The sequence below is a fragment of the Primulina eburnea genome, chromosome 3 (assembly GCF_022965805.1).
Source record: "Primulina eburnea isolate SZY01 chromosome 3, ASM2296580v1, whole genome shotgun sequence".
Classification (NCBI taxonomy): Eukaryota; Viridiplantae; Streptophyta; class Magnoliopsida; order Lamiales; family Gesneriaceae; genus Primulina; species Primulina eburnea.
Genome location: NC_133103.1, coordinates 178580 through 193766, shown reverse-complemented (window position 1 = coordinate 193766; position 15187 = coordinate 178580). Strand labels below are relative to the sequence as shown.

Below are 15187 nucleotides of genomic sequence, written 5' to 3'. Positions count from 1 at the left end.
TTTGGGTTTTTTTAATTGGAAGATTTTTCTAAAGCTAAACTTATTTGTGTATTTTTATATCCATAGCAATCATATTTTTTTTTACGGTCAAATCTTGTAATTTTATTGACTAGTTAAGATATTTTCGTCACAAGATGAATTAATCAAAGAGAGAAATCCCCATTCTCCCACACGAAGTGAGACGAGGAAGAAATAGAAAAAAGCAGCAATCGAATGAGCAACTACATTTGCCGATTGCCTAATATGACTAAGGGTAAAGTTACTTTGAGAGTCCAAAAAAGTTCTGATATATGTAGCATAGCAATCATACTTATAATCAAATTTGGATAACATTTTTGCATTTCTTATGTAATTGATTAAATAATATCTACTAAGTATGAAATATCCATCAAATTCCAGATTTTATTAATTTTTTGGTAATTAATAATGAATTTGGGTTTGTTCTTTTTAATTTCTCCATGATTTCTTACTACAAATCCTGGAATGACGTATGGTGATATTTCTGTTTTGATTAAACCAATGTTTAAATATTTCTTGATAACAATTTACATATCATTTTCATTGTTTATTTTCATCGGTATAGACTTACATATGACGAACTCATATTCATTGTCTTCTTTTATTTCAAGGTTGCCTTGGAGTTGGTTCTTGTCTCACCATGCCAAAATATCTACATTGTAGTTTTCTTTGGTCATTTTTTTGACATCTTCTAAAGATACTTTTGATTCAAATTTTACATCCTTCTAGAGTAAAGCTGTCTTGAGAAATTCTTATTCTGGTCGAATGTTTTGATGTATTCTTAATTGGAGCATTATTTCTCCAAACAATCTAGGATTTTTCATTATTGTGTTTCTTATCTTCACCACCACACTTGCTATGAAAATGGATTATCAACTTTCTATAAAATACCTCTCTTAGTCTTTGAACTATTACTTTGTAATCACACTGTATTATGAACATTAATCTTATAGTCTCATTTTCTTATGTACGAGATTTAAACATTTGTAAGAACTGTATACTAACAAAATTTCAACTCATTATCATGAAAATAAATAAGTAGTGTTTTCATATTGTACCAAAGTGTATGTCCATCACATCCGATTAATATTTTTGTCTTTGTGATCCTTTTACATAAGAAAAAGATCCGTTTGGAAGTCCTGTAAGCAATTTGAAGTAATTTTCGTCCAATTCTTTTGCCAAGACCGACAAGGAGAAAGAGGGGAGAAATTCATCTATTATTTCTTTAAAAATAGATTTTCGGGTATAATCGAGCTTGAAAAACACTTACTTCCACTCGCCCCAGTTTACATCCTTTAATCCAATCAGAGGGTTTTTGCTTTCAACAAGCAGATGACGCTAGGCTCGTCTGGCCAGTCTGGATTGCCAAAAACATATTCCTTTATTAGCATTTATTTCCAAAGACTTGGTATTCTAGCGAAAAAAGTTGCATTGTTTTATTTTCTTCTATCCCTGAATTACATCTATATTTAGTTAATAACATAATGTATTTATCAACTAAACATGTATCATGTAATTCAAAACTATAAAGAGCTTTAGTATATTTATTTTTCTTTTATGTATCTTGATTGTTGAAATAATCTATATCAATGAATTATGCTTTAAATATGGTAGATATTATTCATGCTATCTCGCTAGGAAATTCTCCTGCTAGGACTGTCTTTATGATTTCTACCGAAGTCATGTCTCAAACAATTTTAACTGATATCATAAGACTCATTGTAAAAGTTTGACGAATTCTTCTTTGTTGAGATCAAATGTTCAAGCTACGATTTTCATAGCCAATGTTCAATAATCTATGAGATCTCCTATATTTTTTAAGTTCAGTACATCAAGGTTAAGAATAACTCCGTAAAGATCTAATTGCTCTAAAACAAATTTCCCATATGGTGTTTGGTGTAAGAAAATTAGACTTTTCCTTGATCTGGTTACTGCTGAGTGTGCTTCTCCACCAATTTGAAAATCATTTCGGAGCTCTCTCATGTTTGTGTCATAGGATCTCACACTTTCCTCGGTGGTTCTTTTGTTTTGCTAACTGAAAGTTCTTCACCACTTTCAATTGTGTTCTAAATCTATAAACTTAAGATTTGTAAAAAAAAACAAAGCTTTGCAAAGTCTTGTAGATCATTCATACCAATCTTTTCTATAGTTGTCGTCATATTATTGTCTTTTATATGGTAGTTTTGATGAGATTGATCATTTTATCATCGTTTGTTAAAGGTTTTTGTATCAATTTAGTCTTCTTTCTTTGGTGTAATAAGGGCTATGTACCAAATGATGATAATAACCTTCTTTCCGTGATCATTTTACTATAATTGAGTTGTTGTTCTACATTTTGGATTCTTATTTGAATATAATTTATTGTTAGCATAAATTTATTATTGTATTTCAAGTATTTCTTTAATTTTAGGTGATACATAGTACAGTTGATTGTCATAATTTTGTACCGTTTTTTGGATCTCTCTGAGATATCTGAAGAGTTTAGAGAAATTCGAGACTATCTCATATACATAAATTTATCTTAAGATTATGATATGTTTTTCTTTGCTCCGATATCCATTTGTTAGATCTTCTTGAAAATATTCTAAAATATTGAAATAAATCATATATATATATATTTATCCTGAACATGAGTTCAAATCCATAATCTTTGATAACATCTCCTTGTTTTGGAACTGATTTCAAAACCACACTTAAAAAAAGTGTGGCGAACAACGTGAATTTGCATCTTTGAGTTTTGTTTCTTCCTTCGTCGTTCCTGATTCACAAAGCATACGTATTCACCAATAATTTAACCAAAAAAATGATTTTAAACTTAATATTGATTAATATATAATTCATGATCGACACGTCAATATAGCTGAAATTTTTACAATAATTAAACAGAGGATACAAACAAATTTCACACACGTAATTGAGGATCAAAATGAGCGGCTACCTCACAAGCTATCGCCCTAAAATGAAATAATTAAGATACACAACATAAACAACAACACATTGAAGAAACACCGCCAACCAGAACCTAAACATTATTTCACGAACCAAAAATAAAAAATAAAAATAAAAATGGGGGAATATAATCAGCGACAATCTCATGTTCTACCTACAAATACCACAAATTATGACCCTAAAATGAGACTAGCATACGCTACACACCATATGTCACGCTCCGAGATCGGGCCCGCGCATGCATCACTACACAATGAGTCATACAACAACTACTTCATATTTGTACTCGTTTTACGAAAATGATTGATCTAAATTGCTATAGAATTTTATTATAATATATTATAAACTCATTTTAAATATTTAATTTTTACATATATGAGGTATCACATCATAATCAACACATTAATACAACAACAAAATTGACTAAGAACTAAACCATAATTTCACACACAAAACCACAAAATTAGGGAACAAATCCGCGATAATATCATACTCCGACAAAATGTTATGATCAATGAATCGCAGACTAAATAAATAATAATAGGATTATTCATCCTATTGCCTGCAGGGGTACATCCAAGGGTTGGGCTGAAATTTTTTCTGGCCTACTTTTTTATATTTTTTTCCATGAAGTGGAATCTCAACCATTGATATGAGGTGTGGGCACTGCCCCCACACCAGGATCGAACTATCTATAATAATATGTAGCGCTTGATTCTTAACTAAAATGTTAAAGATTTAATTACATAATTAGATTAGAAAGGTGATAAAAAAACGAGAAGTTTGATGACGTGTTGTTTTGTTTGCTTTGATGAGGCACATTCAATCTCCGGCCCAGACTGCTGACGTCATTACAATATTTTACACTTCTAATTTATTATTATTATTATTATTATTATAGTGATAGAATTGAGTACATTATCTCATACGTGCAGTTTTTACTATTATTATTTTTAATGTGTTTGGTGAAATATTATTATCTAACATACTTTTTAATTAAACTCTAAATGAGTAAAAATTAATAATTGTTGTTTCAATTATGATGAGACTATTGATTTAGTTTAAACGGTAATAATGCTAATTAATTAATGAGTATGTATTTTTATTCTGAGACAAATTAATATTAAAAAATAATATTTTTTATATTAAAAATATTTTTTATAAACAAATATATATTTCATATAATAAATTTGTGAAAAATTCCTATGCTACATCTTTAAATTAAAATTCAGTACTGCACCACAATTTTTTTAGATTTAGTACCTGATAATGATATAATTTTAATTTTAACTTCCCACGAATCCAAAGTTACAATTTTGCCCTTTTATTATTTAAAAATATATATAATTTTATCTACAAAAATTACACATGTCTTCTTAATCTAAAATATAATTTTAAAAAATTTATTTCTCAATTATTGTGGAATAAGAGTACATACTTATTTTGACATACAAAGTACATATTATGGGGTTTCATATGCTTGATTTCGCTTTTTGAATACTCCAAATGTATAAGAGAATACTATATTTTCGATTAATCACCACAAATTCGGTCATTGTTGCTCTTTTCATGAAAAATACATTATGATAACTTACTTATTCATGTCATTCTATTTTTTTTAAAAAAACATATTTCACCAATCATCATGAAATAATATTAGATATTTATTTTTGACCTACAAAATATCTATTTTGGAGTTCCAGATGCTTAATTTGACTATTTGAATACTCGTACTGAAAATACTAGGATCTTCGAGCAATTACCATAAATTCTGTAATTGTTAGTCTTTTCATTGAAATTGCTTTAGGATTACTTATTCATATCATCTAATTTTTGAAAGGAAAAAAACACAGTTTCTCACTAATCATATAATTAGAAAAAATACTTATTTTGACCATTAAAGTACTTATTTTGGTGTTTCAAATATTTGATTTGGCTATTTGAATACTTCAAATGTATAAGAAAATACTTGAGTTTCAAGTAATATAAATTGGCTTTTGATGGTGTCATTTGTGAGGTTAAAATGTGATACATGAATTGGTATAAATAGTATCTAATTAGAGTCTACAAATATATGACCATGGGCTATCCCGATCTTGGGCTCCCTCGGGAGCCTTGTCTAATCTTGGGTTTCCACTGGAGCCTTTTCCCTCACGGGCTTTCTCATGCGTCATTACTCATAGAACTTCTCCAGCCCAGACACTTGAGCTTTTTACCTTTCCAAGAGTATAATCCAAGATCTCCTGGACTTATATACCACTTGGCAATTCCCTGGATCGCTACATTTTCCATGAGAAAAGGCCACAGTGGAAACCCAAAATTGGACAAGGCCTCCGAGGGAGCCCAAGATCGGGATAGCTCATGATCGTTAAAAAAAATGATAAAAAAATAAATATGCATTTTATGCTTTAAAAGAATTTAATAAAATACCAAATAAATTTAATAACTTGCATGTATGTGGTTTACGTGAACCTTCAAATTTCGGCACATTACAATTTTACTCTCTAAATACTCATATCCAATTATTTGAAGATGTCAAAATATAGTTTAAAGTTAATATTGAGTGACACTGATGATGATATTCACGAATTAAAAAATTAATACCTAAATTAATACAAACAAGACATTATTTGAGTCCACAAATACTTGATTTTACCCTTTAAATACTCAATTTCTATTATTTGAGGATGTCAAAATATATAATTTGAAATTAATTTTGAGCGACCTTGAATGATGAGATTTGTAAATTAAAAATGTAGTACCTAAATTGGTACAAATAATATTTAATTCGATCCTACATATACTTGATTTTACCATTTGAAGACTCAATTTTGATTATTTTGGCATAAAAAAATATTTCAAGTAATATCGAGTGACTTGGATGTGTCATTTGTGAAGTTAAAATATGATACCTAAATTGGTACAGATAATATCTAATTCGAGTATATCAATAATTGATTTTACCCCTTAAATACTAAAATTCAAAAAAAAAATTATATCAAAATATATATTTTGAAGGTAATATTGAGTGGTCTTTGATGAATGATATTTGAGGAAAAAAAATGTGATACATAAATTAATACAAATAATATCTAACTCGAGTCACGAAATACTGGATTTTACCATTTAGAAACTCAAAAAATTTGACTATTTGATGATGTCAAAAAATATGGTCTGAAGTTAATATTTTTTATGGTGTTGAAATAAAAATGTGATACATAAATTGATACAAGGATAATCTAGTTCGAGTTACAAATAATTGATTTTACCTCATAAATACTCATATCTGATTATTTGGGATGTCAAATTTTACAAATAGTTGATTTTACCTCATAAATACACATATCTAATTAAGGGGGAAATCAACTATTTGTAATTCAGGTATCACATTTTTACTTCACAAATGACATCATATAAAATATTAATTTCAAACTATATTTTTTGAACATCATCAAATAATCAAATTTGAGTCTTTAAATAGTACAATCAAGTATTTTGTATTAATTTAGGTATCACATATTTACTTCATGAATATTATTGGGTTCAATAATTGTCCCTGCTTGGTAGAGCGATCGAACCGTGGTGCTTGAGCTAGTGTGCGGTTTAAAAGATTTGAGTTGCACAATTACTACTAGCTATAACTTTTGATAAAGCGGCAAGCGCTCGATCCTACAATTGGTATCAGAGCCAATATCACAAGTTTGATTCACATTGATTGCAAAAAGTGCAATTATTGGGAAGGAGACTGTTGGGTGCAATAATTGTCCTTGCTTGATAGAACGATCGAACTGTGATGCTTAAACTGTTGTGCGGTTTAAAAGATTTGAGTTACACCATCACTACTGGCTATAGCTTTTGGTTAAGTGGTAAGCGCTCGGTCCTACAAATATCATCATCAAAGACCATTCAATATTAATTTCAAACTATATATTTTGACAGAAAAAATTAATTGAATTTTATTATTTAGGGAGTAAAATCAAATATTGGTACACTCAAATTAGATACAATTTGTACTAATTTAGATATCATATTTTAATTTCACAAATAACACATCAAAAGTCACTCAATATTACTTGAAACTATATTTTTCATATGCTAAAATAATCAAAATTGAGTCTTAAAATGGTAAAATCAAATATATGTAGGACCAAATGAGGTAATATTTGTACCAATTTAGATACAACATATTTAATTATAAATCTCATCATTAAAAGCCACTCAATATTAATTTCAAATTATATATTTTGACTTCATCAAATAAGCGAATTTGAGTATTTAAAGGATAAAATCAAGTACGTGAACTCAAATTATGTCTTATTTGTGTTAATTTATGTATCATATTTTTACTTAATGATGTCATTATCAAAATACACTTTGACATACTCAAATAATTAGATATGAATATTTAGGAGTAAAATCATGTATTTGTAGACTCTAATTAGCCCAACTGGTACCAGGATTGCTGCCAAAACTTATATAAGTCCAGGAGGTCTTGAGTTCTAATCCTGGGAAGGTAAAAGCTCAAGTGCATGGGCTGGAGAAGTTCTATAAGTAATGACGTATGGGAAAGTCCGTACGGGAAAAGGTCCCAGTGGGAACCCAAGATGGGACAAGGCCCCTTAGGGAGCCCAAGATTGGGATAGCTGATTGTCATATATTTGTAGACTCTAATTAGATACGCTATGTATCAATTTAGGTATCACATTTTAACTTCACAAATGACACCATCAAAAGTCACTTGATATTATTTAAACTCAAGTATTTTCTCACACATTTGAAGTATTCAGATAATCAAATCAAATATCTGGAACCCCAAAATAGGTACTTTATCAGTCAAAATAAGTATTTTTTCTAATTACATGATTAGTGGGAAACTTTGTTTTTTTCAAAAAATAGATGAAATGAATAAGTCATCCTAACGCAATGTCAATGAAAAACTAAAAATTACAGAATTTATTGTGATTGTTCGAAAATCCAGTATTTTCTTACATATTTGAGGTATTCAAAGAGCCAAATTAAGTATTTGGAACTCCAAAATAGATACCTAGCTCAAAATAAATATCCAATCTTATTTCACGTTGAGTAGGTGAACTATATTAAAAAAATTACATGAATATGTTATCATAATGTATTTTTCATGAAAATACTAACACTTTGAATTTGTGGTGATTACTCGAAAATATAGTATTTTTTTATACATTTAGAGTATTAAAATAGCGAAACCAAGTATCTGAAACTCTGTAATATGTACATTGTATATCAAAATAAGTATTTATTATTATTTCATGATAATTGAGAAATAAATTTTTTTTAAAAGTATATTTTAGATGAAGAGAGATGTGCAATTTTTGTAGATAAAATTATATATTTTTTAAATAATAAAAGGGCAAAATTATAACTTTAAGTTTGTGAAAAGTTAAAAGTAAAATTATATCATTGTTCAAAAGATTTTTCACAAATTTACCTACATATCACATGAATTTTTACGTAAATTAAAATGATAAATAAATGAATTCCCAGAAACTTCTCTTCGCTTCAAAAGTCAATCCAACTTTTTTTTAGAGAAGGATGGCGATTCTGTACGCGCTAGTGGCGCGTGGTTCCGTGGTGCTCGCCGAGTTCAGCTCCGCCTCCACCACGGCGAATTCCATTGCTCGCCAAATCCTGGAGAAAATCCCTGGAAACAACGACACCAACGTTTCTTATTCCCAGGATCGCTACATTTTCCATGTCAAACGCACAGATGGACTCACCGTTCTTTGTATGGCGGACGACACAGCTGGACGTACGCGAAAAGTTTTCATCTTTTTCTCGATTTTATTATGCTTATAATTATCTTCACAAAGATTGCCTCTCGCCGGAATTTGGAGATGGATGTTATGCTTTTTTTGTTTCAGAACGTGGAAATAATTTGAATGCGATTCATGACTTAGCTTCTCATCTCTGGCTGCACATATGGATCTTGAATTGTCTAGTATTGTTCGAGCCTTGAGGTTTTCAGTTATGCCTGATTTTTCTGGGAGTTGATACTTCTCTCATTGGGCTTGGTTTTTATTTCACCAGCCACTAGATATATGGTTTGGCATTTGCTTAGGATTTGGTATTTTTTGCAATTAATTGTGAAAATGCCTGAAGCAGCATGATAGCATTGGTTGCTATATGGCATTCTTTTTTTGTAATTACTTCAAATTTCTATTCAGTTGTGCATCCTAATCTGAATAATTGGCAGTCCCAACACTCGCATCATTGCAATGAGGTTTTTCATGTTATTTGGCAATTTCATGATTTATATGTCCCGCAACCTTTATTATGTGCTTGAGCAAACCTTTTTTGTTATACTCTGACACCTATGCAGGAAGAATTCCTTTTGAATTTCTTGAAGACATTCATCAAAAATTTGTGAGGACATATGGTCGAGCTGTATTATCTGCCCAAGCTTATGCCATGAACGATGAATTTTCAAGGGTCCTCGGCCAGCAAATGGATTTTTTCTCCAATGATCCAAATGCTGACAGGATAAACCGGCTAAGAGGTGAAATGAGTCAGGTAACTAAAGATATTGGAATCATAAACAGGGGATTCGTGCTCTTGTTGAGATGTCTTCTTAGATTTCTTTTTTGCACCAAGTTTTATCCCCCCAAAAGGTTTACAGGACGTTATCATTTTAAAGTTTCATTGTTTAAATCATACCAGTTCCGACCAGTCGATCACTTAATTAATGGTGAAATACCTTAGATGTTTGATTTGAGAGTTCTCTAAATGGAATAACAAATGAAACTAGATTATGACTAGTGTACGTATATTTCCATGCCATTAATTTGCAAATTCTTTTAGATTGGGCCATGGGCCATGACCTGCAGGTTTTCTGGTTGGAACTAGCAGGTCGAAGGATAGGGATTTCCAAGCCCTTAATCATAATCCGCCCTTGAAATGGTGGTTTATGCCTTATGGTAACCATCGTTCCAGTTCGAACTTTGATTTTTAATTTAATATTAAAATAATTATCAATAATATTTAACCATCCAAATTTTAAAAACTAAAAAAAGTTTTAAAGACTTAAAATTTTGAGCTCGAGTATGATAAAAAGATAAATCAGAAAAAAAAACTATCATCAACTAGAATTTAATTCTGCAAATTTGAAAGGGAAAGAACTGCTTGAACTTAAAATTTAAGTTACCCGCGTATCCTCATAAGATGTAGAGGAATCAGAGCTCATGTAGTTTCGTAACTTAAAAATGGCATGACGTGTCAAATTCACCTTGCTTGCCATTAAGAAGTGCCTTGCCTTGTATTTGTTTAGCGGCTGTTGTCCAGTCATTGAGGAATGCTTGAGAGAAATGGTTAAACGTCTTCCCTCCTACAAGTTTTCTCCAGAACTAAAAATTTGTCCCACAGCAACTCTTGAGACAAGGCAAACTTGAAAATCTTCTCAGATCTTTTGTCCAATTCTCTTACTAACAGTCAGGTTTTTGTAAGTTTAGAAAAGCTACTCATGCTGCTAGTACTTTATGTTCATGTAGACTAACACGTCCCCATGCTTAAAACAATACTTTTTCATAATTATCATGTAAATGTTCTCTAATATCATGTAGGATAAATGAAGGATTAGGAGAATAGTTATCTGTAATCAGAACTACAGCATCATGATATATGGTTAAGTTCCCTCACAAAACATCAAATTTAAGCCTAGGATCTAACGCAAAATCAAGTAAATAATTTCTGGAAGGTAATAATGATATAATATCTTACTCAGCTTTCATTTTTAAAACACAATCAGATTGAATTTCATCATTAGAGTCTTCATTTAAAATTAATGCAACGTGACAACAATTCGTTAGAACTTGGATAATTTAAAAAAAAAGAATTTGGATAATAAACTATAGATAATTGTTCAATAAAGTGAATAAAACTTTTAAAATCTTACAAACAGTACTAAACATATCTGTTGGTGGAAAAAATCAAAAAGATCTTGTTATAATCATTTTGTAAAATTTGCCCCTTTGTTTCATACTATTATGATGTGACTGTAAGTAACTGTTGTCATAATGCACTTAATTTAATATTCTAAAATTTTTAGCCCATTTTGAGCGCAAATTTAAGACACAATATATGTTTCAAAGTAATAAAAAAACTATTATCGTTTGATGGTTGACATACAAGTTTAACAGCTTCAATACCAGCTTTGTCAATTGAGATTGAATTTTTTTTAAGTTAAACGGTATTCTTCTAATACTAAAAAAATTATTTGAGAAATGTTGTTGACTCGATGCGCTTCATCGATCACTATATGAATTAACCAGTGTTCTAAATGGCGGTCGAGGCGGCCGCCTAGGCGGTAGGCGGCCCTCGACCGCACTGCCTATGCACGAGGCGGGTGTCGAGGCGGGTTGAGGGGTGTCGAGGCGGGTCGAGGCGGTCGAGGCGGGCGAACAGGCGGTCGAGGCGGCGGGCGAGGCAGTAGTCAACAATTTTTAAAAACCAAGTCAAAGTCAACTAATTTTAAATATTAGGACTATTTAAAGGTCTTACTTGGAGAACGGTAGTGGAGGCCTCCGGAGTGGATGAAGTGCTACATCCAAGAGTAGTGCAAGGAACATCCCCATTAGAGAACTTAATGAATATTTAGAAACATAGGAGGAGGAGAATGAAGAAAATGTTGATTGAGTCCGATGATGAGAGGATCATGGATGTAGTAGACACTTGGAAGATTAGTTATGTTTAGTCTACTACTTGTTCTAATGATGGATAATTGATTGAAACTTTAAAAATTTAAACTTAGTTTTTTGGTAAAAAAAAATATTGCTTCGTTAGCATAATAACATTAATATAATGATGAATCTTTATTAATTGCACATTATTATATTTTTTGCTTAAACATTATTTAATTGCACATTTTACATAAAAATGATAATATTGCATGATTATCTAGAAAAAATTACTTAAAAAAATCCAACTGCCTAGGCGCCGCCCAGGCGGCGCCTAGGCGGTAGGCGGTCACCGACCGCCCCGCCACCGCCTCCCGCCATTTACAACCTTGGAATTAACTTTTTGGATTGACCAAGAATAGTCAATCTAGTGACTATTGATACCGATTTACGAACAGTTTGAATATGATCACCCTAAACATTAGAACATTGAGAAACTTTATGCAAATCTATTCTTTAGTTAAAGATTTTTTTACCTGCCTGAACAATTTTTTATAGTATGTACGAGTGTTGTTCGTGGAAGACGTTTAGCAGTAGAATTTATTACCCTCCAACAAAAATATTCGAACGTATATTTATTGTCCAAAGTTCCAAACCAAGAGAATGATATACACTAAAGACAAATATAGCTAATCTTACTCTCAAATAAGCGAGAATCGTTAATTCCACTTGATGATGTGTATCCAAAGATTTGAATTTGAAATCGATCAACTCCAATTTTCAACCGGGCGATACATGTTTCGTGTCATCAAGGATCCATATCCACCTCTTATTTGAAATTCATATGATCTATCACAAAACTTACATTTTGCGATTCATTTATCCGTATGAAACTTCACCTTATCAAAATATTTGATGAAAATAGAAGAATTGAGAGCGGGAGGAGGTTGAACATTGGCATCGCTCATTATTTATCGAGTTGGAAATGTATGGTGTTGCTTAACATCAGTTAATTCGATATTATTATTGGGGTTGAGGTGAAGATGTTCAACCAAAATAATTAATTGCCAACTTTCCCTTATCTTTGTCGGATGAACTTGAACTTTCTATTTGATTATTTATATAAAACTAGAATTTAAGATGAAAGAAGTATGAAGTTGAAAGAAATGAAGTAAGAAAGTAAGATATGAGAACAATTTTAGAGATTTTGCACTTGAGTTGAGAGGATTGAAAGAGTTGAGGGTTTAAAAGTTTGAGACAATTAGAGAGCTTTTTGTAACAAAAAATGAAATAATGCGGTATTTATAGACTTTTTAAATAAATATAATTTAAATTATCAAAAAAATTCTACAAAAATGGCACATGACTGATTTTTAATGGGCGTTTATTCTTGGCCATCGATAGAAAAATGGTCAAGCGACCAGGCTCTTTGTTAAAAAAACGGCTGAACCGGATGGGTAAGACTTGTCAACTCGACCCGACTGGTTTTTGACTATTAACCAACAACCACTTAATCTTGGTGGTTTAGAAAAGCTTTCAAGAAATTGTGGCCATCCACAAAAAAAAGGCTGAACCATGGGTTAAGCAGTTAGTTCCGAACTGCTCGATTGAACCCTGTGGTTTGAGGGTTGGGAATGTTCCTTAATCGCACTGTCTAAAGGCGTGCCCATTATATATTGGGACCACCTACATATTGACCCGGTTAATCGGACTGTTGAGCGTAGTCAAGTTTTGGGTTGGTGTGTCGGTTAAGGGTTGGAACCACCAACTTGTAGACCTCGTTAACCAAGCCATTCAAACATGGTCCGGTTCATTCTTGAATGTAGCCTGCTCTAGCTTCTTCGCACTAATATAGCAAAATGTTCGACTTAACAGCTTTACTCTTTTGATTCCTGCTTTTTGGTCTCTGATTGGTGTGAAGCAGTGAAGGTTAAAATTTTAATTGTGACCTGTAACAGGTGCGGAATGTCATGATAGAGAATATCGATAAAGTCTTAGACAGGGGTGATCGGTTAGAGCTGCTGGTCGATAAGACTGCGACTATGCAAGGAAACACTTTAAGATTCAGGAAGCAGACACGACGATTCAGAAGGAATGTCTGGTGGAGAAATGTTTGGCTCACGTAAGTTGAATGAACTTGGCAGTTTCCTCTTTGAAAGAATTTGCACGATTTATTGTAACAAATGCACTTCTAGCTCTGTATTAAATGATTTTGATAAAATATCCTTCTGTTTCCACTTGATATGTAATTCACACTTTGTGAGTGTGCCATACATTTCCATATCATGATCTGTTATTTCTACTCCGTCTCCAGGCCAGTTATCTGTGATTGTTTTTTGCAGGGTTGCGTTGGTGATACTCCTGCTGGTAATTGTGTATGTTGTTATGGGTTTTGTTTGCCATGGACCCACTCTTCCATCTTGTCTGAAGTGAGATTTGGTGCACGCCCCGGTTCAAGTTATCGATTGTTTATATTTGCATTCTTTTGATTAGATCTCCTGGGATATGTTATAAAGAAATCTTCGAAATGTTTGTGATGAAAACTTGATTGTTAAGGTCGAGTGTTGTTGGTTCTGTGACAGAAGAAGTTATTGTGCGTGAAGCTCTTGTCGGGGATCTCTAGCTTTGCATCTTGATCTGGGAAATTTTTTGGTCAGTTATGATAAGAGGTGTTGTGTGAGCGAAAATTCAATAATATTTAGTTTGATTTGATACATATTATTGTAAGTAGAAACATAAATCATACAAACTTTGAAAATTATACTCGTGCTCTCTCCTGCTAAATCCGCTAAACTCAACTTCTTTCACATGTAACCACTCTCTTTTCTGCTCGTTCTCCGACAAACATACCAGAAGAAAATATTCGTAAAGAAGAACACGTCATCATAGTGGAGCAAAGTGCAATAGAAGGGGGCATAAATCAAGGATGGTAGATCGAGCCAGCATCAAAGATAAATGTCTGAGGTTTCCATCATGTGTCCCCGAGATAAATTCAAAAACTGCTCTATAAAATTTTATTTCTCACTTTCCTAATAATGGATAAACAGCGAAAAGAGAGTTCTCACACCTCAAAACAGGTGGCATAAATTTTGAAAAACATGCATTCAAGATGAGGCAGATTTTCGGCAGCTTCCGCAAAAAATACATGGGTTACTCTACAGTCATTAAACTCGATGAAAGGACAATTTAAGCACAGCGACGTGAAATATTTCAAAAGTAATTAGATTGACGGCAGACAAAGTCTCTCTCTCCAACTTTTGATCAAGGACTATGAATTCGTAATTTGGAAGGGAGCACGCCGGAGGCTCGAACAATTCGATAAAATGCACTCTACTTCCTCGGAAGTTAAAGCAACATTATTCAATTCAAGAATTTTGAGAGCATTTTGGTTTGGTGTATGGGGAGAACTGTTCCATACACACAGACGATTCAGAAGAAAAAACGGGAGGGTATCTCAATTGACCAAGGGAACAATCGCTCATATCAATGATAACCTGTTCCACTCCCGTCTGATGATAGCACTCGTCCATTTTCAAAATATCCAGCGAAACAACAAATCCATATCTATATATTAT

General features: G+C 32.0%; 1 protein-coding gene across 1 annotated transcript; it reads left to right on the top strand.

Moving 5' to 3' along the window:
* The first annotated feature begins 8495 nt into the window (after positions 1-8495).
* LOC140824978 (vesicle-associated membrane protein 711-like) lies at positions 8496-14326 on the top strand. The gene is made up of 4 exons (XM_073186424.1): positions 8496-8752; positions 9323-9513; positions 13571-13734; positions 13955-14326. The coding sequence occupies exons 1-4, from the start codon at positions 8536-8538 to the stop codon at positions 14043-14045; spliced, it is 663 nt and encodes a 220-aa protein (XP_073042525.1). The 5' UTR covers positions 8496-8535; the 3' UTR covers positions 14046-14326.
* Positions 14327-15187: the final 861 nt, after the last annotated feature.